At 47.4% G+C, this 27,322-nt stretch overlaps 1 protein-coding gene across 10 annotated transcripts in view; it reads right to left on the bottom strand.

Annotated features, from left to right (window-relative positions):
• The window catches only part of Adcy6 (adenylate cyclase 6), a 37,620-nt gene extending 13,160 nt beyond the window's left edge, over window positions 1–24,460 (bottom strand). For 2 of the 10 annotated variants that reach the window (XM_026406983.2, XM_077798215.1), the window contains exons 1-2: window positions 24,270–24,460; window positions 2,329–3,190 (exon numbers count right to left, since the gene is read on the bottom strand). In XM_026406983.2, the coding sequence (XP_026262768.1) occupies window positions 2,329–3,190; window positions 24,270–24,424 (1,017 nt within the window). In that variant the 5' untranslated portion in view covers window positions 24,425–24,460. Of the gene's footprint in view, window positions 1–2,328; window positions 3,191–6,599; window positions 6,624–7,424; window positions 7,494–8,832; window positions 8,957–24,269 lie in introns of those variants that run through there. The other 8 variants (XM_026406984.2, XM_026406988.2, XM_026406987.2 and 5 more) reach the window with 8 other exon arrangements.
• Between the last annotated feature and the right edge of the window lie 2,862 nt (window positions 24,461–27,322).

Below are 27,322 nucleotides of genomic sequence, written 5' to 3'. Positions count from 1 at the left end.
CAGCTCCACCCCAGAGCTGGATGGGGCAGGGCTCTGGTCCAGGAGAAGGGAGGGAAAGCTTACCAACTGATCTGAACCAGAACTAGTCCTACAGACTTCAAAAGGTCATTTAATTTAGGGGACCTCAGTTTCTTCTATGTAAATTTGAGAAGTAGATTTGGCTGACTCCTAGTCATTTTCAGCTGTGACCCCCACAAGACTGGCCTCTCAGCTTTCCTCCCAGTCCAGTGCACAAGGCCCCAGGCCAAATAGACCGAGGTCCCCCTCCCAGCAGCAGGGGTGAAGAGGGGGCACACTCTCTCCCCATGGGGCTTCTAAGAATAGCCCCCAGTGAGGGAGAAGGAAAAGGGGGGCAAATCAGGCAACTTCCCTTCCTGGCCCCAGGAGCCCAAAAGGAAAATGTGAGTCACGGTGGAGGGAAGGGGAAAGGGGATGAGAGACTGAAATAACTGTTCATACACATCCCTGTCCGACTGTGAGAAAAAATGGATGCCAGGACACTGGAGGAGATGCCAGGCTGGGCTGAGGTCACCAGGTGATACTGCTCAGTGTGTCTGAATGAGTGGGCTGGGGAGGAAGGTCCTTCTCACTAACATGACTGGGGCTGGATCTGGGAAGGGGCTGACCAAAGGAAGCTCAAAGGAGGTCACAAAACCCCACCCCCTCCAGAAACACACAGGCCCAAATGGGCACAGGGAATTGTTCTCAGCTCATAGGAGGCTATATGAGCAGCCCTGGCCTTACAGACAGGCATAAGGGCAGCACAACTTTCTTCATCACTCCAAAAATGTATTCGCCAAGACCCACAGGATTAGGCCAGGCACCCTTACAGAAGTGGGACGCTGGCAGTTCTGACCTTCCTGAAGCTGAACCTCCCCAATCAGGCACCAGGCCTGGCTCTGGGCATCATGCCAGCAGAGAGCAGAGAAGAGACCCACCCACCTCTGGCCATCCAGAGAGGAATGGGGAAGGAAGGGACCACCTCTAAGCTTCCTCTCCTCCAAGATGGCAGTCCAGCCCCAAAGCCCACCTTAATAGACTGAAAGAAAAGCTGGGCGACCAGCAAGGGTAGAAGGACCTAGCCCTTTAAGCGGTCCAATAGTGCCCTGTGGGCACGTGTTCCACAAACAAACGGGCTATAAAGTTACTTTTAAAAAGGTACGTTGTGTTCTGGAGCACAGGCTGGGCGGGGAAGGGCATCATGCCAGAGCACCTAGCTCCTCACCCTGGGAGCCCCAGGCAACTTCCTCTCCATGGTGAGACCAGGGTGGGCCACAGACCACAAGCCCTGGGCAAGGCAGGGGCTAGTCCCTCACACACTGAGAGAAGTAGAGGACAGCACTCAAGATTGGTGCCAATGATTGCCCATACGGAGTGCTGACTAGGGGAGTGTACTAACAGCAGCCTGGCCTTTGCACCACAGCAGGGGAAAACATGAGAACCCACCAACATGTCTCTCTGAAAGGAGCTTCCCAAAAATCCTTATAGCACTCCCCACAGCTCACTGCCACAAGTGGGAACCCTGACCTGTCAGGTCCTACTCCACTCAGAGAAGGGTAAAGTCCTCACAGCAATACCATGAGATACAAGCTATTTTTACCCTGGTTTTACAGACTGGGAAACAAAGCCTTGAGAGGCAAGTTAGTTGTCTAAGATCCCACAGAGCAGAATGCAACACACTGGACAACCAGTCTACCTGCAACCACACCCTTATTCTCACTTCCATGTGGTGATACTGAGCCCCACTTACCCACACTCAGCACCCCAAGACAGTATCCAGCCCATACAGAGAACCTCAGAGCAAGATTGTGGACCAAGCTCTCTACCTTCCTTGTTGTCTCAGAAACAGCCTTAGTCTAGGAGAGAGGTGACTCCTTCTTTACCAATTCTATCCAAAACCTGTTCTTCCCTTCAGATCATCACCTAGAACTGCTCTTTAGGGATGGTACCAGGGCCTGAGTCTCAAGGGTCAACTTGGGGACAGAGGATACAACCTGCACAACCTTCTCAGTTCCACCGTAGCCCAGGGTCTAAACATCACATCCCCACCTCAAGCCCCACATTGTGTCTCTCTACAGGCTACATTATTTCAGCAGGCTCAGGCCAAAGAGCTAGAGACTGTGATCTATGGTGACAGACTACAGACCTGGGTTCTGGAATCCATACTCCTCTCAGCAATATCCCCTGCCACAGATTCCAACTGGAGTGGCATTCCTCAAACCTGGCCTCCCAGCTAGAAATCCCCACACTCGGGATCCACCCATGACTTCCCTACCCTTCATTACCAAGTCTCCTTGCCATTCCTATCCAAGTGCTCTCCACACCCACCTGCTTCCAGAGGAAGGTGTCACCACGGTTGAGTTGCCAGGCCAAGATCAAATGCAGCGTGGAGAGGCCCAGTCCACTGAGCACAGCAGCCCGCATGCGGATGGGTAGGAGTGTGTAGGTGATGTAGACGAAAAACACGGGGCACCAGAGGCCTGCCGAGGGGCTGTGCGGGTTGGCTGCCAGGGCACCCCCGACCTGCACAGCCACCAGGATGCCCAGCACCACGTAACTCACCACCCACATGGAGTCCTGGCGGAAACTGTGTCGGTTACATACCACCATGAGTACCACAAAGAGGGTGGCAGCACAGGCCAGCAGGGCCACGTAGGCAGGCTGAGGGCGTGTGGGTGCTGCGTGGAAAATGAGCAGCACCACCATGAGCAGCACAAGCACCGCCATCAGCAGCGTCAGGCTGCTCTGGTTCATCTGGAAGAAGTAGCGCTGGTACAGGCGCTCCAGCTTAGCTGAGCGGAACTGCTTTGACTGGAACACCTGCACCAGACGTCGCCAGCAGGATCTCCTGCTCCTGGGTGCCACATCAGGTGCCACCTCAGCTGTTCCAACTGCTGCTGTCACCTCAGTGTCCTCAAAGCCCAGGGCCACTGCCCGCAACCCCAGCTCCACGCCTTTGCCTGGGCCTGCCCTCCGGATGAAGGCCTCATCCTGCCAGGGGCACCGAGCAGGAGCTGCAGGGGTGGGGCTGGGTGGCTCTGCATCCTGGAGGCAGCTCATATAGTGGGGTGTACAGAAGCCACTGGACCGAGTCCCACGGCGTGGGCGCTTCTGCCCATTGCGTTCACCCCAGGCTGTTTTCCGTTCATCCACTTTGGGGACCAGGAGACCACTAAACCATGACATGCTGCTGGAAATAAAGGCATAAGATGGTCTTAACAACACCATCAGGGGGGCTTCTGCCACTTGTAATAGTGCATCACCTGAACACTTCCCACAGCCCAGCTAAGCACTTCATATACATCATTCTCATAAAATTACTTTGAAGTAGGCAGTGACATCCCCATTCAACAGGCGAGAAACCATGACACTGGGAGATGAAGAAACTTCCCCAAGATCCTGCAACCACAAAAGTGCGAAAATCAAGATTCTAAGCCAAAGCCAGCATGCTTAACAATTCACCTCTCCCCTAAAGGCACTGATTTCCTGGTGGTCACAAACACAAGAGCACATGTCAACGGGTGAAGCAACCCATAGTTCAGGAGAACTGCAAGGAATAGTCCATACCCTGAGCATGGAAGGCAATCACCACCTGGCACCAGTAGATTACTGCCACTGGTGTCCCAGTGGGGCCAAAGCTTCTGACTTTTCAACAGAAACTATATTTCAATGCAACATCTGTTGATTTTTAACACTGGCAACTAATCCACATTTTCAACTCTGCAAGCCAAATAAATCACGTCTCTGGAATGAGTTCTGCCTGCGAGCTACCCATCAGTGACCTCTGTACTAAAGGGAATCTCTTTCCACATCCTTCCTCATCATTCAGATACTCACGGCACATTTCACCAAGCTAAATTCAACTTTCCAGTCAGGTCACAGCTTAAGTATAACTTCCTCAGGGAAGAATTCCCAGCTCTTCCACCCAAACTAAGTTTGGTTCCTTACCTCTGTACATTTCCTCCATAATAATTATTGCAATTATAATTAAATAATTCCTTGTGTAATGCCCACAAAGCAGAAGGCAGACTGGGACTTCTCTGCATGCTCCTCTACCTACAAGCTTTGTGAGGGCAGAGATTATCTCAATTTTATTCATCACTTTTATCACCAGAGCCATGTAGTGGACCATCTTATAGTAGGGACTCAATAAACACATATTGAAAAGATAGAAAGCAAGCAAGCTTAAGGGCATGAAAATGAAGCAGCTAATAATGACAGTCCTGACTCTGTCTTCCTCACTCCATCTAGTCACATTAGCTTCTTTGCTGGAACTCGTGTCCCCCCACCTGGAACAAGAGCTCCTCTAGGTCAGAGCTCAAATGTCCCCCTTATCAGTGAGGCTCTCTCTAACCACCATATTATAATAGCAACTCCCTTTCCTGCGGCTCCCTATCTCTCTTCCCAGCTTTATACTTTCTCTTACTCCTCAGCTCTTATCAGCAACTGCCATTCTATGTATTTTTCTTATTTGTTCATTGTCTCTCCTAACTGGAATGTCAACTTCATGAAGGCAAGAATTTGGGCCTGTTTTACTCACGGTATCCTCAACACTTAGTAGGATGTAAATAAATATGAAGTGGATGGATGAATTATACCCCCCATAAACTTTCTCTGCCTTTTCAAATGCTTAATTCCACCCGATTTCCATTAAAACGCTGTGAAGTGGCCACCTGGGGCACAAGACAAATTCAACAGGAAAAAATAAAAGCTGAAGTCCATGCCAGTTTTATATGTCTGGCCCAAGCTACAGAGATCCTAGGTAACCAAATCAGTCTTAGATCCCAGGTTTCCCGGAGGGACGAGCTTTGGACTGGGGTAGGAAGACTCCATGACAATAGCTCTAACATGTCTCCTGACTGAGCCCAGGTCAGGAGTAGATGAACATGAAAGAACTGTCACCTGTGGATGCCCATATTCCCACCAGGGCCACATACCTCCATGTCCACAGGGCACCCTGAGGGGCCCCTTGTACTTAAGCCTGCTGAGCAAGCAGCACTGACATTTGTACTCACTAGGGAACTGGAAGGAAGCGTACCCAGTGCTTGCCCCAGGTGGCCACAGAACCAGACACTCATGCCAGATGAGCAGCACTCCAGACACCCAAGGGCCCCAAAAGCAGAAGGCAGGCTGGGACTTCTCTGCACACCCCAAAACCTCCATCTCCTCAGCCAAGTTCTGTCGGCATCCCTTCTCCTATATTCCATACAGCAGCATGCCCTTCAAACTCACCAACAGCGTCATCTGGAAGGACAGATCAAGACTACAAGACTTTTGGTCAGGTGGCATTTGGAAAAGGTCACCAAAGGAAGCCTGGCGTTTGACAATATTTCATTAGAAGCACCTTTGGTGTGAGACCAGGTTTCAAACCTTAGTGTGATTATTTGCTAGCTACTCCACCTGGGACAAGTTACTTAACCTCCCTGCATCAGTTTCTTCATCTATAAAATGGGAATAATAATGGTCCTGGGGAAAGAACCTAATAATACCTGTCATATAGTTCACACTTGGTAAATATTAGTTCTTCTCCCCACCCCACAACACTTTGAACCCAAACCTCTGCCAATGTCTAAGAGATGGAAAGACTAAAGTCATGAGTATATCCTTTCAGCCAGTCAGATGCTTGGTTCTATCAGTCCCTGTGTCCTTAGTTGTCAGTCCCCAGAGCTGCTGGGGATAGAACCCAGGCTGAGCAGGTTTCCCACCCCACCCCCACGACATTTTGTTTCAGCCTCTTTCCATTCACCAGTCCCCTGCCCAGTTCTTATCTCCAACCACCACTGACCCAGACCTCTGTTCCCAAAGGACCTGTTTCTGGCCATGTTCCCAGCCCCCTGGAAGGATATTTTAGCATCTGGCTCATACCCACAGAGGAAGGGGCAGACACTGTCCAGGGGAACATATCACCCTTCCAAGAACACTGTGTGACCCCACAAGGGAATAACTTCAGAGATCTGTAACTGTCCAACCAACTGCAACAATCCCACCCTGGGCTCCACTGCAGGCACTGCCCATCCTGGAGAACTTGCTGGACTCCCAGCACTCCTAGCACCCAATGCCAAGCTTAGTATGGCAGGAAATACGGGAGGTCACTGTTCCAAGCCACAAAACTTCTCTATATGGTCCCTCAACCCTCCCTGTCCAAGAACCCATCACTATGAATACCTGGAGCACAGACCACCTCCCTTACCAGCAATCAGAGCTTGACCCTTGCATCTCTGACCTCCTTTCCTGAGTCTTGGACCCTTTTCTCCCACAGATCTGCTGCTCCTGGCATCACCAGCTCCTACAAGTGGAGCTATGTCCCACTCAGCCCTCAGTCCCAGGCCCAGTGCCTCCCAGACCTCAAGTCCCTCCCAAATCCTGATGCTTCCATGAGACCAGAGTCTGAAGACAGCCAAGGCCCAGCCCCAAGGATGGCTCTTCCCACTGCTTGGCTCAATCCTCTTCCTGGCCACCTCTCATCCATCCCATCTCCAGGGGCCATCTGCCCCTGCCCTCCTTGGCAAAAGAAGGCTCCAGGGGTTTTAAAACAATTTCAGAAAGTTCATGGCAAAAAAAGCACCCAGGCGGGGCCCAACAGTGCCAGCACCACCCACCATGCTGAGACGTGGGCCTCAATTCCAGGCCTTTCCAGATGTAGAGAAGCCTCCCCAAGGCCTGTATCTGTAGGTTCAGCACTGCCTTTTCCTCCCTTTCCAGCTCTCCCTAAGGACTGCAAAGGGTTCCTACATCCAGCCCCAACCATACAACCCACCAGGGTCTTCCAGCTCACAGTGGGACTCTGGCAAGGAAGAGGAAGGTCTTAGGAAAGGGTCTCTCACCACCTAATTCCACCTCTGGCTTTTAGGTCGCCCCCACACCTCTAAGTTTGCTCTGAATACAGTTTACCTTCCCTGCAGCAGGCCTTGGGAGAAAGAGGAGAATGACACCACCCCTTTCATTCCAAACGCTTGGGGTGAGGGCAGGGTGGGAGCCTACCACAGAGAGCCTCCCTCTCCTCTAAACACAATCACACTCTACCCTAAACTTAGAGACTCACCCCTTGGCCCCGCTGCCAAACCCACAGGCCAGCCCCTCCCCCAGGACACGCTTCTCCCCCACTTTAGGACAAGCCTGGAAACTCCAGCGAGTGGAGGAAGGGAAGCGTGTGGCTGGGAGAGAGGGTGGGGACCCTCCGGCCGGGACCGAGGACTCCTTCATCCCCCATCTCCAGCACTTCTCTTTACCAGCCCCATGGCCTCGGGTCCCCCCCACCCCAAATAGTCCAGACTACCCATCTCCGGATTCGCTGCACCCACAAAAAAAAAAAAAAAAAAAAAAAAAAAAAAACTCGTCGGGAGCCGCGCCGGGGTGCCTCTGCCCCAGCCCCGCAGCCCGAGCGCCGGCGCGGCCACTTCCCAGCTCCGCTCCCGCGGGCTCACCTGCCGGCTCGGGTCGGCGCCTCCCCGGGGCCCCCGCCCCGCCGCCCCTGCGGGCTCCGGCCGGCCGGCCGGCCGTCCCGCGGTCCTGCTCCGTGTCCGCGCGTCCCGGCCGTCCCGCCCGCCGTCCAGCCGTCCGAGCGGCCCTCGCCCCCTCCCTTGTTGTCCAGCGCAGCCGCCCTCTACCCCGGATCCAGAAGTCCCCTCCCCGCCGGCTCCCGGACTCCCCGCCTTAAAGGCACAAGCTCCTTTTGTCTGGGAACCCCCTCCCCCTCCCCAGGAGCGGGGGGCAGAGTTGCCCATTCCCCTTCCGAGGAACCGGGTCGTCAAAATGGGGGAAGACCGAAGAATGGGACCCCTCCCTTCGCGCGCCCCTTCCTCTCCTCCGGCCTCTTCCTCCCCCAGTCTTGGGAAAACAAGCGGCTACTGTTCTGGGATCAAGACCCGGGAGGAGAGGGAGCTAAGCACTGCTCCCCCATCCCTTCACCCCGGAGCAGCATCCTCCGGCATTCCAGCCCACCCTCGGCCCAGGGGTCCGCGCGCCACAAACCCACCCTCACTCTGCGAAAATGCCACACCCGCCCAACGGGGGTCGGCTTCCTTCCCGTTGGGGTCCCCAGGGGTGGAGCGGGAGCCCAGAGCCCACTCCTCACCCCTCCTTTCCACTCTGCCCCAGCCCCCACCCCGCCGTGCCCGCCCTCCCGGTGGCGGCCTCGCTCCCTCCCGCCGGAACTCAGTTTAATAATTAATTAAAATTTCATTCCACAAGGCGCCAGGTGTGTGCGGCCTGCTTGCCGACACACCACTTCTTTCCTCTCCCGGGCAGCCCTAGGGGGGCATCGTCCCCGTCGGGAACCTGCTGCGCCCAGGGCACAGCAGGGGGATGTGGGAAGAGGCATTTTAGACGTCGCCCTCTGGCCTCACGCTCCCTGAGTGGCCCTTTCCCCACACCTTCTCGCACCTGCCAACTTGCAGAGAGTCCCTCCCCGGGCACCTTTTACCCAAAGGTTTGTGCTTCTCCGCTGGGGTGGGGGGCGGGGTGTGCATTGCTAGGTACAAGAGCCGAGAAATTGTTTGGAGCTTTTATTTATTTCCCTTTTGAAGCAGCTGCCCAAGTTACCTGGGAGATGCAAAAATTATGTGAAAGCTCCTTTAACTCTTTGAGGGTTAGAATGATGGTGGAACCAGAAAATAGAGGAGGGTTAATTCCAAGGCTGTGGGTGAGGCTGACTTAAGAGGCAATACCATTCCTCCAGAGCTGGGAAGAAGGCAGCCTGCCAGGCTTCCCTACGAGCCCCTACCCGCCGGCGTCCCAGCCCAGGGGGCCCCCAGTTCCCTCAGCCAGACCTGTAGCTCCTCCTTCCATTTTAGCCCCGCCAGCCCCTTCCCCACCCAATATCCCACTGCTTACCCCAGACCTCTTCCTGGCTGATACCCCAAGCTGCTGCTTCCTCAGACTCAGCCCTCCTTATATGCTTGTCCTTCAAGGCCCTAATTTGTCCACTCCAAATCCTCACCAGGATTCCTAAGCCCAGAAGAGAGCTTGAAATAAGGAAGACAGGGGAAGAGTTAGGAAGTTTCCATCACTTATTAGCCATATATCACTGCAAAGGATATACCTTGGATAAATAATACTTACTCTGTTGGAGCCTCAACTATAAAATGGGGATAAAACCATCTACTCTTTCTCACAGGGTTTCAAGATCAGATAGCAAAATGTTGGTTATAATTTGAAAATGGGAAATGAAAATAAGAAAGTGGTAGTTTATTCTACCATATATGATTGGCAGTTGTGCAAGCCTGGCCTCTAATTTGACCTTTGGGGACTCTTTGCCTGATTTCTCCCTTCAAATAGGCAGTGTTCTTCCCACTATCAAAATTTCCTGGGCTGGGGCTGGGGCTCAGTGGCAGCACATTTGCCTGGCATGTGTGCAGCACTGGGTTCGATTTTGAGCACCGCATATAAATAAATAAAATAAAGGTCTATCAACAACTTAATTTTTTTTTTTTAAATTTCCTCTCAGCCAGCACAGTTCCATGAGCCTGTAATCCCAGTGGCTGTGGAAGCTGAGGCAGGAGAATCCGGAGTTCAAAGCCAGCCTCAGCAATAGCGAGGCACTAAGCAATTCAGTGAGACCCTGTCTCTAAATAAAATACAAAAATGGTCTGGGGATGAGGCTCAGTGGTGGAGTGCCCCTGAATTCAATCCCCAGTACCAAAAAAAAAAAAAAAAACTCCTCTCCAACTTGAATCAAATATCTACCATTTACTTCTTGTAATGTGTTTATGGGCTACAGAGGGAAATACAAGAAACAATTAAGGTAAAGAAATATAGGGGAGGAACTGGAGATACAGTGCAAAGATACAGTGTTTTGCCTACCATGTGTTAGACCCTGGGCTCCATTCCCAGTACTGTCAAAAAAAAGAGGGGGGGTGTATAAAATGAAATTTTGTATTTTGGAATGGAAGATTTTGTCCTTTATTTTGGAATGAAAAAATTGCACACCAATCAAAGAAGCTGGAAAAAATATTGTTCTGTGTCCTTCTCTGGGTAGATTAAGGATGCTTCTACCCTAGTGGACAGCAGGTAGGTTAGTCTGGACCCCTGCGCTCCATTTTCAGTTCCTGGAGGACAGGGCTACTATCAGCACCTTTCCTGTATCCCAACCATCAAATCTGTTTCTAGGACTATAGATTGTTGGGACCTTTAAAATGATTCTAGTCCTTTAATCCATAGATAGGAAACACAAGCTAGTGCTAGGCATGTGGGAAATGCTCAATTATTGAATGTTTAAGTTTGTAAACTAGCCAGTTGAAATAAGGAAGACAGGGGAAGACAGCTACTCAGGAGGCTAAGGCAGGAGGGTCACAAATTCCAGTGAAACCCTGTCTTAATTTTTTTTAAAAAGAGGATGTAACTCAGAAGTGCCCCTGAGTTCAATCTGTAGGGTATTTAAGCAGTAAGGAGTCTTAAAGATGATCTAATTCAGCTGCTATACTTTTAGTAGTTAGTAATTATAATAACAAACATTTGTATAACATTGACTATGTGCCGAGTATTCTCCTAGACCCTTAACATTAAATAACTCATTTAATCCAGATGCAGTGGCACAAGCCTATAACCCAGCAATTCAGGAGGCTATGGTAGGAAGATCCCAAATTCAAAGCCAGTTTGGGCAAACTTAGCAAGACCCTGCCTCAAAATTCATAAAATAAATAAATAATAATTAAGAAATAACCAATTTACTCTCTTTTTTTTTTAAAGAGAGAGTGAGAGGGGGACAGAGAGAGAGAGAGAGAATATTAACATTTATTTATTTTTTCTTAGTTCTCGGCGGACACAACATCTTCGTTTGTATGTGGTGCTGAGGATCGAACCCGGGCCGCACGCATGCCAGGCGAGCGCGCTACCGCTTGAGCCACATCCCCAGCCCCACCAATTTACTCTTTAAAACACTTCTGATGCTATTACATTCTCCAGCTTGAAGATGATACAAATAAGGCATAGAGAGGTTCAACAATTTCTTCAAGATAAGGTGGTAATAGATTCAGATTATGATCCCTTGCAATCTGGCAAAAGATTTGTAACCACTCTGTTACAGTGATTACAAAAAAAAAAAAAAAATCAAGCCTTTGAGATGTGAGATGACTTACTCAGTCACACAGACAGTTGGTGACTTGAGTTGAACCATAACTTATATCCACTGGCCCAAATTCACTGCTCTTTTTATTCTGCTTTACCATAATTATGTCTGTGTATATCACAGACATGAATTGTGCCAATCCTTCCCTTTGTTTCCTTGGAAGCAAAGACATTCTTCTACTGGCTTTGTCCCCATTTGGCTATAGGGAATACTTTTAGGGGCAGTGGGCCCTTGATCTCTAGCTTCTGTGACCCAGAAAGTATGAAAACTACTGCCATTAGCAACTACAAAGTGCCAGAGAGTCCTCAGACCAGCAGGTTAGGGTCTGGGTCTTTTGCTGTCTGTCCTCTTCCATGACAGAGGGATTGCCAATTCTGAACATGTTTCACCCAAATCCTGTGTCTCTGAAACGCATTCAGGTTGTTAGAAAGGTTTGTAGGGGAATAGCTGGATAGGAAACATAGAATCTCTAAGGCGGGTTTTCAGCCTTACCCTGAGCCCTTCAAAAAAACAATAGCCTTAGCAGAATATGATGAAATATTAATGTATTACAATAATTCAGTACATAATTTTGTGCTATGACAGATCTAATAAAGTCTAGAATAGCAGGCACCACAAGTTTTAGAAAATAATATGGAAGAACCCTAAAATGGAGAAAATTATATCCGTTTTTTTCTTTGAACTGAAATAAGTTGGTTATTATTCAATTTCCCATGGCAGTGCCCCTTTACCCAGCTTGTGAAACACCAACTCTGCTGAGCTGAGTTTGAAAATCATTGCAGTAAGTAAAATATTCAGAAAGGACCTCCTTATCCCAGGGTAAAGAATAAACAATAAATCAGGGATTCATTGAAAAGTTTTAACCTTGACAAAGAGAAAGAAAAATAGAGGCAGTCAGCAGAAACTGTCTTTATTTCTCCAAGTCTAGCTTGGTCTCAATGGCCGTTTTGGTTTTTTATAATACAGACCACAGTCATAGAGGGATGTATTCTCAACCTCTCATTTTCAGGAAGAGGAAATTCCTACTTGGAGCATGTATTATATGTAAATGCAAGTTCCATAAAACTCTAAGTGTATCTGGACAGCACTCTATAAATACGCAGTGCTGAAAACACCCTGTAATGTAACATGAATAGGCTTTAGTCCCCTGAGCATTCCATGGGTTGTTTGAATAACAGCTAAATTTTGACAATGCAAAAAACCATTCCCTAACTTTTCTGCTTCAAAGATCAGATTTCTGCACATTTTATTTTCAGAAAGTAAAAAAGATCTGTAAGGGCTGAGGCTGTATGTAGCTCAGAGGTTAAGTGCTTGCCTAACATGTGCTAGGCCCTGGGTTCAATCCCCAGCACTGCAAAAAGAGAAATATATAAGCCAGGTGCGGTGATACATACCTATAAACCCAGCTACATGAGAGGCAGAGGCAGAAGGAACACAAGTGTAAGGTCACCCTGGGTAACTTAGTGAGACCTTGTCTCAAGATATAAAAAGGGATAGGGGGATATAGCTCAGTGATTAAGTGTCCCTGTATCCTGGTACCACAAAGGAAAAAAAATGTAAAATCAACCCATATTCATTTAAACCAGTAAATATACCCTGTCCATTTCATCACCCCTAACACGATTTCTGTCACTACCAGAACCACTCAGAGACTCTTAACTTCCTCTAGGGTCCAGAATTGGTATACTACTTGGCCAATCCTAGTCCCACAACCTACCTCCCATGTCAGCTCCAGAGGGATAACATCTATTCCCCATCACATTAGGTCCCCACCATATTCGTGCATTCCACAAACACTTGAGTGTGTTCTATGTCTTAGGCACAGTTTTATTAATAGATGCTGGGGATACAGGAATTAAACTCAGCAGACCCTATTTTCCTGGAGTTTGTCTTCTAGAAACAAATGAATAGATGAGAAGACAGTTAATGATAATCAGTGCTATGGTGACCAATGAACCAGGGATAGATTGGAAGTGACTGGGGGAGAAACCTAGGTTGGGTTGTCAAGAGAGCTGAGGAAACGACATTTACATGGAGACCTGAATGACATGGAGGCAGCCATGCAAAGAATCTGGGTAAAGAGCATTCCAGGCAGAGGGAACAACTAATGCAAAAGCCCTGCAGCAATAACAAGCTCCCTGTGCTCAAGAAACAGAAAGTTAGTGAGGCTGAAACGGTCGAAGATGAGGTCAGAGAGGGAGGCATGCCCTGGCTGGTGCAGAGACTCATAGGCCAGGGTAAGGAGTCTGGATCTCATTCAAAGTGTAATGAGAAGCCTTTGGAAGGTGTTAAGCTCGGAAGTGGCATGATCTGATTTATGGTTTTAAAAGATCATGCTGGCTGCTGGGTGGAGAATAAATGGCAGGATCAAGGGATGCAAGAGAAACCACTTAGGAAGCTATTATAGTGGTCCAGGTGAAAAGAACAGTGGCTTGGGAAAGGACTATAATGGTGGGAAGTTAAGGAGTGGAAGCACTCAAGAAATATTGTGGAGTTGGAGTGCCCAGGTGACCTGCTTTGGTTCCCTCTGCATGATTTATTCACATCAAATAATTTTTGACAGGGAACAAACATTTCTTGAGCACCTACTGTGCTAAACACTGGAAATTCCAGTCCAAAAGGGAAGCCACATTTAGCCTCCTTCTGCCTTACTGCCAAGGAAGTTCTCAGGTGAGAATACTATTGACCACCTTGATCCTACCCCATTTGCAAGGCCAGAGGCACTCCCATTGCCCCACTCCCACCCCTGAGCAGTTCCCCAGTGCTGAACTGGGATTGATGGTGTGGGGGAGTGTTTACAGTTAGAGAATTGATGTCATAAAGAGAAGAGTTCAAAGTCCTCTCAAGATCTCAATGCAAAGATCAGGGGAACCCAAAGCTCCCGGAGTGGGGAAAAGGTGCAACCAGGACCTCGAGGACCAGAGAAACCTCTTGAGGCCCATACCACTGCTGGTGGTTCTCTGGGTGCCCAGAGCCTAGCTTGCCTGAGCCCCACTCAAGCCAGACTTCCTCAGCCTTTCCCCCCACCACCACCCTATTCTGCCACACCAATTTCCCCCATGTCTTTTTGGTAAATTTCTGAGTCTCATGCGCCCTCTGATGGCACATTTATGACACTACCACCCCTAGTTCATCTCCCAGCATTTCACTACCTTCATCTACTATATGGCTCTGGGGCTGTATGAGAAATTCCAGAAAGCCTGGGAAGGGCTGAGAATGTCATTGCATTGGAAAAAAGGGCTACATCAGTGTTTGAGTCTTCAAGGCATGAGCTAACCCTCCATCTATTCTGTACCCAATGTTAGATGAACCTTTGGTTTATGAATCGAATAAACCATTTTTGAGCACCTACTGTCAGCTGACCCCAGTCATCAACAGGTGCAGAGCTGCCCCACACTCAGATGATGGGACACTCCCAACTGCCAGCTTTGAGCCTAAGGCTAATGATGTGAAGAAGATAGGACAGTTTAGTATTAATTCTGGTCTCAGCAGCAGGGACAGGAGCTAGAACTAGACTCTTCCTTCCCACTATCCAATTTCCCTTTGTTCCTGCCTGGTTTTTAAGCCTGAGTACTCTGGCCTTTCCATCATTTCTATGAGCAAATCATTCACTATCCTTCCAAAAAAAATTGTCTTTTCTGCTTACATTAGTTACAGGCTGTTTCTATTTTTGCAACCAAGAAGATGACTGGTACATTGGACAATTGATCAAGCCTATCTGAGCCCAGTTTCTTCAGTAAAAAGGGATGATACTGGGCTCAGTGGCACACGCCTATAATCTCAAAACTCAGGAGACTGAGGCAGGAGGATCACAAGTTGAGTCCACTCCACAAATTGGCAAGACAACTTAGTGAGTTCCTGTCTCATAATTTTAAAAGGTCGGGGGATGACAATGACTTCCATATGCAAGGCTGTTTTTTAATAGCTTAAAACAACACATGTGGGGCTGGGGATGTGGCTCAATTGGTAGCGCGCCCACCTGGCATGCGTGCGGCCCGGGTTCGATCCTCAGCACCACATACAAACAAAGGTGTTGTGTCCGCCAATAGCTAAGAATAAATATTAAAAATTCTCTCTCTCACTCTCTCTCTTAAAAAAAAACACACGTTTATTATTTCAGTGGAGTCTGAGCATGGCAGGTATAATGCTGTGTTTCATAATCACATAAAACTACAAGCAGGACTGAGGCTGTACTCAGTGGTAAAGTGCTTGCCTCACATGTGTGAGGCACTGGGTTCAATCCTCAGCACCACATAAAAATACATAAGTATACTGTGTGTTCATCCACAACTGAATAATTTTTTTTAACTAAGCAGGGTGTTAGCTGGTGCTTCAGTTTCATAGGTGGCTATAATGGGGAAGGATCCAGTTCCAAGCTCATGTGATTGTTGACAGGATTCTGTTACTGGCAGGCTGTTGGACTGACGGCCTCAGCTCCTTGCCACCTGGGGCTCTCCAGTGTGGCAGCTTGCTTCCTCAAAGCCATCAAGAAGAGTGTCTGCTAATAAAATAGAAGCTCTGATCTCATTCACCTTCATCAAAGGGCCATTCAATCACTTTTGCTGTGTTCTGTGGATCAGAAGCAAGTCAGTGGGCCAATTAATACTCAACAGAAGGGAATTAAAGAGGGAATGAATACCAGGAGATGAGGATCATTTGTGGCCATCTTGGTTGGCTTGCCACAGTGAGGTGGCCATTAGTCATCCTTCTGGCCTTGTTCAAAATCCCACTTTCCTCTTGACTTTTTAAGTCCCTCCCAAACCCAAACCCATACCCATCAAAATTAACCCCTTTTACAAATGAGAAAATTTCTGTGTGTGTGTGTGTGTGTGTGTGTGTGTGTGTGTGTGTTAGTTACCAGGGACTGAACCCAGGAGTACTCCACCACTGCGAACTACATCCCCAGCCCTTTTTATTTTTTATTTTGGGACAGGGTCTCACTAAGTTGTTTAGGACCTCGCTAGGTTGCTGAGGCTGGCCTCCAACTTTGGATCCTCCTGCCCTAGCTTCCTGAGTCACAGGGATTATAGACATGTGCCACTGTGCCTGGCCACAAATGAGGAAATTTTTAAAAATTGTCTATCTATCTATCTATCTATCTATCTATCTATCTATCTATACACACACACACACACACACATACACACACACACACACACACACACATATATATATAGGTGCTCCTCAGTTTACAGTGGGATTGTGTCCTGATAAACCCACCATAAATTGAAAATATCTTAATTCAAAATGCATTTGACAAATGAGGAAATTTAAAGATGTACTGTGAATTACATGGAATTATTTTCCTTTTCTCTCTCTCTCTCTCTCTCTCTCTCTCTCTCTCTCTCTCTCTCTCTCTTTTTTATTGAGGTTGAAGCCCAGAGCCTTGTGTAGGCTAGGCAAGTAGGCAAGTACTCTACCACTGAGCCACACCCCCAGTCTGGAATTTTTTGTGGGGTTGACTGGAGAATGAACCCAGCAGCGTTCTCCCACTGCACTATATCCACAGCCCTTATTGTATTTTTATTTTGAGACCGTGCCTCACTAACTTGCCCAGACTTCCCTGGAATTTGTGATCCTCCTGCCTCAGCCTCTGGAGAGGCTGGAATTATAGGTGTCCATTACCTCACCCTGCTGAGATTCCAGATTTAAGACAAACAAAAATAGGGACATTAATGGGGCAATTGGGGAACTTTCGGTTAGATATTAGTGTATTGTTTCCCAAGTATGGTAACTGTCTTGGTTATATAGAAATTACCCTGTCTGGGGAATATATGATGAAGTGTTTAGGAATGAAGTTGATATCTGCAACTCAGATGGCTCAGCAAAACCAAAGAGAAAAAGCAAATGTAGGAACAATAATAGCTAATGAATCTAGGTGAAAGGTAGATATGCAATCACTGTATTATTTTTGCCAGTTTTCTATAAGTTTAAATTTTTTTAAGATAGAAAGTTAAGGAAATGCCAAGCCTTCTAAGTTTTGATACCAGCAGGAAAGTACTCCAAAAGAGGAAAATAACAGTGTACTGTGGTTCCCCTAAATTTCCAATTTCCCACAGAGGAAGGGTGGAGGGTATGACCATGAATACCTACTCTACCCAATCAGCATCATGAATGCCTGGTACAGCAAGGCAGGCCTACTGAGTAATATTTATTCAGAAATAATTTGATATTTGACATTTCCCCAAAAACATCAAATTTGTCATGGAATTTTTTTTTTTTTTTTTTGTACCAGAGATTGAACCAGGGGCACTTAACCACTGAGCCACACCCCTAACCCTTTCTTATATTTTATTTAGAGACAGGGTCAGGCTGGGGATGTGGCTCAAGCGGTAGTGCGCTCGCCTGACATGCGCGAGGCCCGGGTTCGAGCCTCAGCACCACATACAAACAGAGATGTTGTGTCCGCCGAAAACTGAAAGATAAACATTAAAATTTCTCTCTCTCTCTCTCTCTCTCTCTCTCTCTCTCTCTCTCTCTCTCCCTCCCTCCCTCCCCTCTCTATCTTTAAAAAAAAAAAAAATCATTAGAGACAGGGTCTCACTGAGTTGCTTACAGCCTCACTAGGCTGGCATTGAACTCCCAATCCTCCTGCTTCAGCCTCCTGAGCCACTGGGATTATTGGCATGCGCCATCCCACCATGGAACATTTTTGTTGTCAGTTGACCCTTATTTTATTTATATGCGATGCTGAGAATTGGACCCAGTACCTCACACATGCTAGGCAAGCACTCTATCACTGAGCGACAAACCCACTCCTATCTTGGAAAATTTTTAAAAATTTTTTTTTTAGTTGTCAATGGACCTTTATTTAATTAATTTGTTTACTTATATGCAGGTGCTAAGGATCGAACCCAGGGCCTCACATATGCCAGGCAACTGCTTTACCCCTGAGCAACATCCCCAGCCCGCTGTCTTGGAAATTTTAACAATTTTGTTCACCTTCTTAGTTTTTTTTTTTTTTTTTTTTTTAAGTTGGAGATGGACATAATACTCTGTTTTATTTATTTATTTTTATGTGGTGCTAAGGATCAAACCCAGGGCCTCACACGTGCAATTAAAGTGTTCTACCACTAAGCCACACCCCCAGACCTGGGTTTTATTTTGTTGGTTTGTTTCTTTTGGTGCTGAAGGTTAAATACTCTGGGCTGTTTTATAGTTCATGTATTTTCATTGTTTATTTTCTTTCTGTTCTTCCTTAATATTAGTAAAGCTTTTTTGTTTACATATTTCTTGGGAACCTCTCAGCTATGTTGAAAAAAATCAAGTCAAGAAGATTATGTCTTTTGGGGCAGAGGTCTAAAGGGGAGGGAGCCTTCCGGAGTAGTATCCTTGGGCAAGTGTGTTTTACAGAAAATCTATTTAACTCCCCCCCATCCTCCTCCTGCTCTTTCCCTTTTCTGGGTTACCCCCTCCTCCCAACACATACCCTATATCCTTTCCAGTGTGGTATAATGAACAAATCATTCTGGGCTCTGCAGTCAAGGGCACTGGGATTTCAACTAGTTAGAATGTGACATGGACAAACCTCAAAACTTATTCTTCCTGCCAGATGCATGCCTGTAATCTCAGTGGTTTGGAAGACTGAGGCAGGAGGATAGTGAGTTCAAAGCCAGCTCAGTAACTTGGTGAGACCCTAAGCAACTCATCAAGACCCTTACTCTAAATAAAATATTAAAAAGGGCTGGGGATATGGCTCAGAGGTTAAGAGCCCCTGGGTTCAATCTCTAGTATAAAATAAATAAATACACACACACACACACACACACATTTCCTTTTAACAAATATTCACTAATGCCAGCTAGGCTGCAAGCACAATTCTAGGTGCTAGGGATACAGTGGAAAGCAAAGACTGACCTGGTTCCTGCTCTCATGCAACTTGCACTGTAGTCCAGGGAGGCAGACAATGGAGACATACACAAATGAGTAAGAAAAGTATAAAGCATGAAAAGTGTGTTGTGAATCTGGCTGCATTCTATGATTCCGATTATAAGATATTCTGGAAAAAGCAAAACTATGGAGACAGTAAAAAGATCAGTCATCTCCAGGAGCTGAGGGAAAAGAAGGAGTGAAGAGGTGAAATACAGAGGATATTTAGCAAGGTGAAATTATACTGTACTGGTAGATAGATGTCATTATACATTTGTCCAAACTCACAGAGTATTCAACACCAAGAGTGAACCCTAGCATAAACTTTAGATTTTGAGTGATAAAGATGTGCTGGTATAGATTGATTTTAACAAATTTACCATGCTGGTATTGGATATTGATATTGGGAGAGACTGGGCATGTGTGGGGGCAGAGCATAAATGGGAGTTCTTAATTTTCTGCTCAATTTTGCTAGGAATTTAAAACTATTCTAAAAAATAAAGTCTATATTTTATAAAGTGTGCTGCAGAAAATTCACGTATGATAAAGGGTCACTAAAGGCATTTACTTCTAGGTAGGGTGAAAAAGAAAGTTCTAAGGCTGTTTTCTTGTGTATAAAATGGAGGTGAGGGTATTTGTCTTCACATTTGTGGCTTTGAAGTTGAAATAATATGTACATTAAAATGCCTCTTAAATTGCTCTCTCTTCTCAAGTGAAAAAATATGGAAGAGTATACATAATGTATTGGTACGCACCCCCAGTGACCCTGCCAACTAGCATTCAGGCCCTGGTGTAACTTCTATTCAACACTCTGAGTGTGGCCTGAACCCTTAAGAATAAAATGCAGCAAAAGTGATGAGATGTCACTTTCAAAATTAGGTTATAAAGAGACTTTTATTCCTACCTCCACTCCTCTGAGAAATAAGCTGCCATGCTGTGAATCGCCTTATCAAAGAGATCCAGATGGCAAGGAACTGATGAATCCAGCCAACAGCCTACAAGGACCTAAGCAAGTGAGGCCTCACAACTATTGGATATAATGTGTGTTCACTGTGTGGTCCTCAGTTGGATACTGATTGGGATTTATCAGCCAGCCATAAAAGACATTAGGAGGCTAACTGGGAGGATTCGAATATTGACTAGAAAATAAAAATGAATGAAATGGAAAGGTGAAGATCATTGACTAAAAAAAAAAAAAAAGCAAGTTCAAAACAGCATGTTTATTATGATCTCATTTTGTATGGGGTTGTAGTTCAGTGATAGAGCGCTTGCCTAATATGTGTGAGGCACTGGGTTTGATTCTCAGCACCGTATATAAATAAAGATCATTGACAACAGAAACAATTAAAAAATTTTTTAGAAAAACAAAAACATTCATGTGTTCATGAAAGGAGATTTTTCTATAACCCCACAGTTTCATTTCTAGATATATATTCAAGACAGAAATCAGTTCATATGTCTACTAAAAAATATTTTCAAGAATGTTCAGAGCAATTTTATTCATCATAGACCAAATTGGAATCACCTTAAATATTCCCCAATGGAAGAATGGGTAACTAAATTACGGTATATTCTAATAACAGAACACAGCAGTGAAAAAGACAAAGATGAACCTCAGACATACGATACTGGGGATGAAGACAGATTCAAAACAGCACAATACACACTACAGCATTCTTTTATATGAAGTTCAAGAAAGGCAGATCTAATCTAAGATGATAAGCATCTGATAGGACACTGCAGGCTAACTGGGAAGGGGTATGAGGAAAATGTCTGGGTTGAAGATAAGGTCTTCATCTAGATGTAGATATATAGATAAAAATACAAAAAAAAAAACCCAAGTTGACATTTAATATTTACACACTTTAAACAACAGAGTTATATCTCACTTTGAACATTTCTTCTTCTTCTTCTTCTTCTTTTCTTTTCTTGCAGTACGGAGACTCAAACCCAAGACTTTGCACATACTGGGTAAGTGTTCTGCCACTAAGCTGTAGGCCCAGTTCCTATACATTTTTTTTTCTTTTTATTTAGGGCCTTGCTAAGTTGCTGAGGCTGGCTCTGAACTTGTGATTTTCCTGCCTCAGCCTCCCAAGCCAACCTGCTGGGATTACAGGCATGCACCACCACACCCAGCTTCCAGTACATTTTTCTTAAAAAAAAAAAAAAAAATCCAGGAGTCTGGGGATGTAGCTCAGAGGTAGAATGTTTGCCTAATATGTAGGAAGCCCTGGGTTCCATCACTAAATAAAAGAAAAATAAAAAAGATCCAGATGATCTACACTAAAATTATTAATAGTAGTCATTTCTTGGGGATGGGAATATGATGTTTTGATTTGTTTTATTGCTTATCTATATTTTTCTAACTTTTTTATAATACTTAGGGCCTGAGTCTGTAATAATAAAAGGTTATTTTAAAAACTGCATTCCAAATCCTTAATATTATTCATGTTGCCTCAGGGGAAAGTCAAGAAATGTACATACTGCATTATTCCTGAAGGAGAGAGAGGTGTGGCCACGCATAATACAAAGGAATGAAGTGCTACTCACTGTGGCATCTGGCTCTGGGGGACTTTTCAGGGGAAGTCCCAAGTCTTGAGTCCAGAGCATGTGGAAGGTCCCAGTGGACCAGACTATCCGGCCCTTGCACTGTAATGGAAAGAACTCAGGAGGTAGAATCTGAAGATCTGGGTCTGAATCCAGATTCAACCCCAGATCCAACCGTTGACTAATTGTGGCCTTTGGCAAGTCATTTAATCTCAGAAGTGGAAGGAACCTTTAAAGTTCCTTCTGTGGGTTAGTCACAGGTCAGGAGCTAAAACCCCAGTCACTGACCTGTGCAGGTTCTTTCCACTATGTGCTACTTCCTTGCCTTTATTTTTTATTTTTATTTTTGGTTCTGAGGATTGAACCCAGGGCACTTAACCACTCAGCCACATTCCAGCCCTTTTTGTTCTATTCTGAGACAAGGTCTCACTAAGCCTTGCTAAATTACTGAGGCTGACCTCAAACTTGTGATCTTCCTACCTCTGCCTCTTTAGTTGCTGAGATTATAGGTGTGGACCACCATGTCCAGCTGCTTCCCTTTTGATATTCCTACTCCCAATAACTTTGATATAGCAATTTACATTTTTTGAAACACACTGTTCCTGTTGAATACTCCCAGAATCTTGTGATAAATGAACATTGTTCTTTCCCCTTTTTATTTTATTTTATTTTTTTCAAAGATAGCTTTAGCTGAGCACAGTGGTACACAACTGTGTTCCCAGAGACTCAGGAGGCTGAGGAAGGGAATTGAAGTTCAAGGCCAGTCTTAGCAATGTAGGAGACCCTGTCTCAAATTTTTAAAATAAATAAAAAGTTCTGGGGCTGGGGATGTGGCTCAAGCAGTAGTGCTCTTGCCTGGCATGTGTGTGGCCCGGGTTCGATCCTCAGCACCACATATAAACAAAGATGTTGTATCTGCTGAAAACTAAAAAAAATTTTTTTTTTTTTTTTTTTTTAGTTCTCGGCTTACACAACATCTTTGTTGGTATGTGGTGCTGAGGATCGAACCCGGGCCGCACGCATGCTAGACGGGCGCGCTACCGCTTGAGCCACATCCCCAGCCCTAAAAAAATTTTAAAAAATTTAAAATAAATAAATAAATCAAAAGTTCTGCAGATATAGATCAGTGGTAAAGTGCCCCTGAATTCAATCCCCAGTACCAAATAAATACATAAGTTTAAAAATAAATAATGATAGCTTGTTTGCTTCATGTATTTGTTTGTTTGTTGTGGTGCTGGGACAGAACCCAGGGCCTTGTGCATACTAAAGCAAGCAGTCTGCCACTGAACCACATCAGTCATTCACTGGAACATCAGTGGTTTCTGAGATAATAAATGGCTTGCCCACAACTAGTAAATGGTAGGATTAGAACTTGCATTCTTGTCTTCAGACTCCAAGTCCTGCCTTCTTTCCATAGTTCCAGGTGGCCTGTGTAGGTCCCTGACACTTAACTGCCTTCTACTCACAACACACATGCAGGATCTCATTTGGGGCAGAGGCATGAGAGCTCTGCACAGAGCATTCTTGGCTAACAGACCATACTGGGGCTGACCTCAGGTTGTTCAAGGAAGAACCCAGACTCCTTCTGCCTCTAGTACACCAGAGGCTTTACAACAATACAAACTTCCAAATCTAGGCAGTCACAAGGGTCAAGGGTCTTTCTGTTCTAATTTCCAACCTGGTTCCAGATGGCTGCCAGCTCCCTCTGTTCTAAGAGTACCCTCCTCATTCATGAGGGGGAGCCACACTTTATCAGCCTACTTGCCTCCACCCTAAGGCCCTGCTTCCTCATCCCTATCCAGTTTCTGCCTCTCCCTAATGTTCCCTTCTCAGGACCCCGGGACTTATCATCACCCTTGAAGCCGTGAGAAGCAGAGCAAGAGGCAATGTTGGGCCCAAGGGGCAACAGCTATGAGCAGCTGGCACTATGCCCTCTTCAATAATTCATTCCTGGGGAGGCTGTAGGCTCTATGCCCTCATTCTGAGCCAGAGATGGCTACCACAGCTCAGAGCCTTACATTGGGGGAGTCAGAAGTGGGGCAGAGGGCTGGTAGAGCAAGTAGAATATACCTAACCTCCACACCCATGCTGGTACCTCCTCCCCTGCTCTTTGTTAGGGAGGGGCTCTCGTCTGGATAAGAGGAGCCATCCCGTGGACATAAGGAAACTCACACACCGCAGTGAACCAGAGAGGCAGAGAGGGGGATCATCACAGAGCCTTAACCCACTCTGGCCAGGCCAGCTGTACATGCCGGGCTCAGCCTCACACCCCATGCTTCTGAGCCTTTTCCAGGCTATCCTCCTAAAGGATGCAAGTCCGCTTTATCCCAAGCTTTTGGCATGTTTCAGCTGCTCCCACTTGAGGAACCTCTCCTCTAAAAGTTCCGTTATCTGAATCAAACACTGCTGCCCCCATTGTTTTTCCACCCCAACTTCCCTGGCTAGCCTGATATTTACTAAGCTTATAAGCCTGCAGGAGTCGGGTAAGTAGGTGAACCCACCCCTTGAGCAGATGATTCAGAATCCTAAAGTGTTGGGAGTTTGGCAAGAGTGGTTCTTTGCCTCCAGGGAGGAGAAATGGTGCTAAAGTGCAGCCAGCCTCCTTCCCCACCATCCTAGGGATCCTGCCTTCCATGCCCCATGCTGAGGCAGCCCTAGAGTTCTGCTCCTTCCCCAGCCTGGTTCCCACTCCAACCATTCTGTGGACCTGGAATCACATAATACATGCAATGGAGCCAGAGGGGAAACTGAGGTCTAAGACTAAAACAAACATATATCAAGCACCTACTGTGTGCCGGGATGAGCCAGACTCTGGACAGCAGGAGGATGAGAGTCAAGCATCTCAGCTTTCTCACCTTCCCCTTCAAAAGGCGGAACTCCCAAATCCACAGAGCAGTCACACTGTCTGTCCCAGAGTAGGTAAGTGTTAGGTCTTGAAGCCATAGCTGACTCCCCAGTCCCTCGAGGCCTGCTTGCAGGAAGGAGGGTGTAATCTTTCTGGGCACTGTCAGCAAGAAACTCTTCAGATATATTTATAGCAAATGCTGCATCAGGGGATGGAGGCTGAAAGTGCCTCAAGGCATCAAATAACACCATGGACCCAGAGGCAGGAGGCCAGAAAAAGAAGACTGCTTGCAGCAGGAGAGACTGAGGTTTGATGTCTGAGGAACTTCCCCAGAGTAATATCTGGATTTGGCCACGGGGATTCCCTGTGGAAACTACTGCCAAATTTTCCCAGAAGAGAAGGGCTAGGCATCTTTTTTGGTCTGGTAAAATAGACATAAAGGAATAGCTGTAGTGATCTCTATCCTGTCGTGCACAGATTTTCAAATAAGCACAGGTGTGTAGATTATGCCATGCTGAGGAGGCAAACAGAGGTTGAAATTCAGCTCTATAGCCATAGGGCAAACTCCTAGTGCAGAGCTTCATTTGTGCAGAAATTAGCCAGAAAGGTCAGCAGGGGCCCTGCCAAATATCCTGAGTCCTGACAACCTGGAAATCTGGGAGGTCAGGGGACTAGGTGAGTTGAATCCAGGGAGAAGGGATGGGCTGCCTGGAAAGTCCTCCAGCTTGTATGCTAAAGTCCAGGACCTGAATGGGCAAGTTAGGGCAAGGGTCCCCTAACTTTGTCTATGCTACAAGCCCCTCTTAGGATGCCCTGCCCAGATACTGTGAGGTCAGAGCCAGAGAAGGGAAACCTGAGGGACTTCCCTTAGGGAAGAAGAGGGGGTGTGTGTCCTGGACAGGTCTCAGAGAGGGAATGATCCTACCAGTCATCTCATACAAAGGGGCTTGGAAAAGGGCAGCTTGGGGAATCTAGAGACTGGTCTCCTGGTTGTTGCTCTGATGCTCCTTTTCTGTAGCAGATGGATATGTGAACTGATCCTGTGCACCTCAGATTCCCTCTGATAGGCTCAAGGAGAAGTAATTGATATTTCTATTTTAAAGAGGGGAGATGGTTTCTAACCATGGGTTCAGGCAGAGGGAGTAGAGGGAAGGAAGGGGAAGAGGGAGCCAGGGACAATTGCTTCTCCTATGGAAACTCAAGCTGCCCCAAGGCCCAGAGGAGCTAGTCCATTAGCCGTGGTCAGCAGCAGGGGGCGGGGTAAGGAGGGGGAGCCTCTCTCCCTCTAGGTCTTATTGCCGAATGAAAGGCAAAGCTTTTGCTCCCTCTATTAGAGCCCCCAAACAAAAACAAAACAAAAACCTCCACACACATTGTGAATACACACACACACACACACACACACACACACACACACATAATTTATCTCCTCTGAAAGGTTGAAGCTGAGTAACTTGGGTGGGGGGGTTGGCAGTCCCTAGGGGATTGGCGGATCCTCTAACTAGACCACAGAGAGAGGGGGAGTCAGTGTCCTCACAAAACACTTTCCAGGTTAAATCCAGCCCAAGGAAGAGCTGAGGGTGGTGAGAGCTCTGAGAATGGACTCTCCTACAATGTAGCTCCTTCTAGAATGGGGACAAGTGGAGGGGCAGCTGAGCAGACAGGGAGAGCAAGTCTCCTGAGATCCTCAGGGAATAAGAGGGTTGAGGGACGGGGGTCCTGATCACCCCAGAGGAAGTGGGTTTAAAGGGGAGCTGAGAAAGGGAGGGTTCTAGTAGTGCTGAGGTGAAGTTGGAGACCCAGGTCTTTCAGTCTCAGGCCTGCTACCATGAGAGGGTCCGTCGCCCCCACTCCCAGACGCTGTCTTGGGTATGGAGAAGGGTCCAGCCTGGATGTTTGGGGTTTGGAAGAACCAATGAGAGGTTGGTCCGCTGAGAAGGGTGCAGGGAGAGAGACGACTGGGATTACACCCCCGCTCCTCCCTCCCCCGCCAGAACTTGGGCTTGTCCTATTTGACGTGCCCGCCGGAGGGGCGGGAAGGGGTACTGACCCGAGAAGCTGTCCCGAGACTCTGCTCCTGCTGCCCAGTCCCGACTGGGACGCTGCCCGGCTTAACCTGACGCCCCTTTAGACCAGGATGGAGGTAGGAATGGTCCAGAGTCCAGGGACCGCGGGTGCCTCAAAGGAGACCCACGGGAATGGGTACAGAGTATACCCTATTCCCGGATCCCTTCCTGGGGATCTGGAGGTGGGACTGTAGTTCCCGGAGAGAGGGAGTGGGATCTCTTTAGGGGCTGCGCCAGGTCAGGGCAGCGCCTCCTGCTGGCAAGAGACAGGACCCCCGGTGGGTGCAGCCACCTGGAGGACGTGCGCAGACACCTGGCCAGCGAGCCCAGGAGGCACTGCAACCAATGGGGAAGGAGCCACCTCGCTTCGCCTCGCCCTTTGCGGGGTGCAGGACCCAGGAAAGAGGGAAGACGGTAGAGATTCCCCCGGGAGCGGGGAGCATCGCAGCTGGACTGTCTCCAAATAAATCCCGCAGAAGCCCCAGGGTCTGGCCCCTGGGAGGGGTAGATGGACTTGGCTTCTCTGGAGCCCTGAGGGGGCGCCCTGAAGCTTCGGCAAGCAAGCCGAACGCTAGCATTCTTCCTTTTTGGTCCTTCCCTCGGCTGAAGTCGGGGTCGCGGCTGCCGCTGGGATCGCGGTGCCTTTCTTCCTGGGATACAGGAGTGTAAGCGCAGAACGCGGGAAGCAAGGTCAGGGCGGCAGAACCCTCTCCTAAAGATCAGGTGCCAGGGCAGACTTTGAACTATTCCCGCCCTTCTCTCCTGCAGCGGTGGGAGCTCCAGGGTCCCTACCCTTTCCCGGGAGGAGGTATAGGAAGACGCGGAGGGGGAAGGGAAGATGGGAAAGGAGAGCGAGCGATTGGGTCGGAAGGACAAAGGGAGGCACCCAGATGAACAGAGAACAGGGATCGTAGAGAGAGACGGAAGTGG

The sequence above is a fragment of the Urocitellus parryii genome, chromosome 5 (assembly GCF_045843805.1).
Source record: "Urocitellus parryii isolate mUroPar1 chromosome 5, mUroPar1.hap1, whole genome shotgun sequence".
NCBI lineage: Eukaryota > Metazoa > Chordata > Mammalia > Rodentia > Sciuridae > Urocitellus > Urocitellus parryii.
Note: the sequence above shows the minus strand (reverse complement) of the source record. Positions and strands in the feature narration are given on the sequence as shown.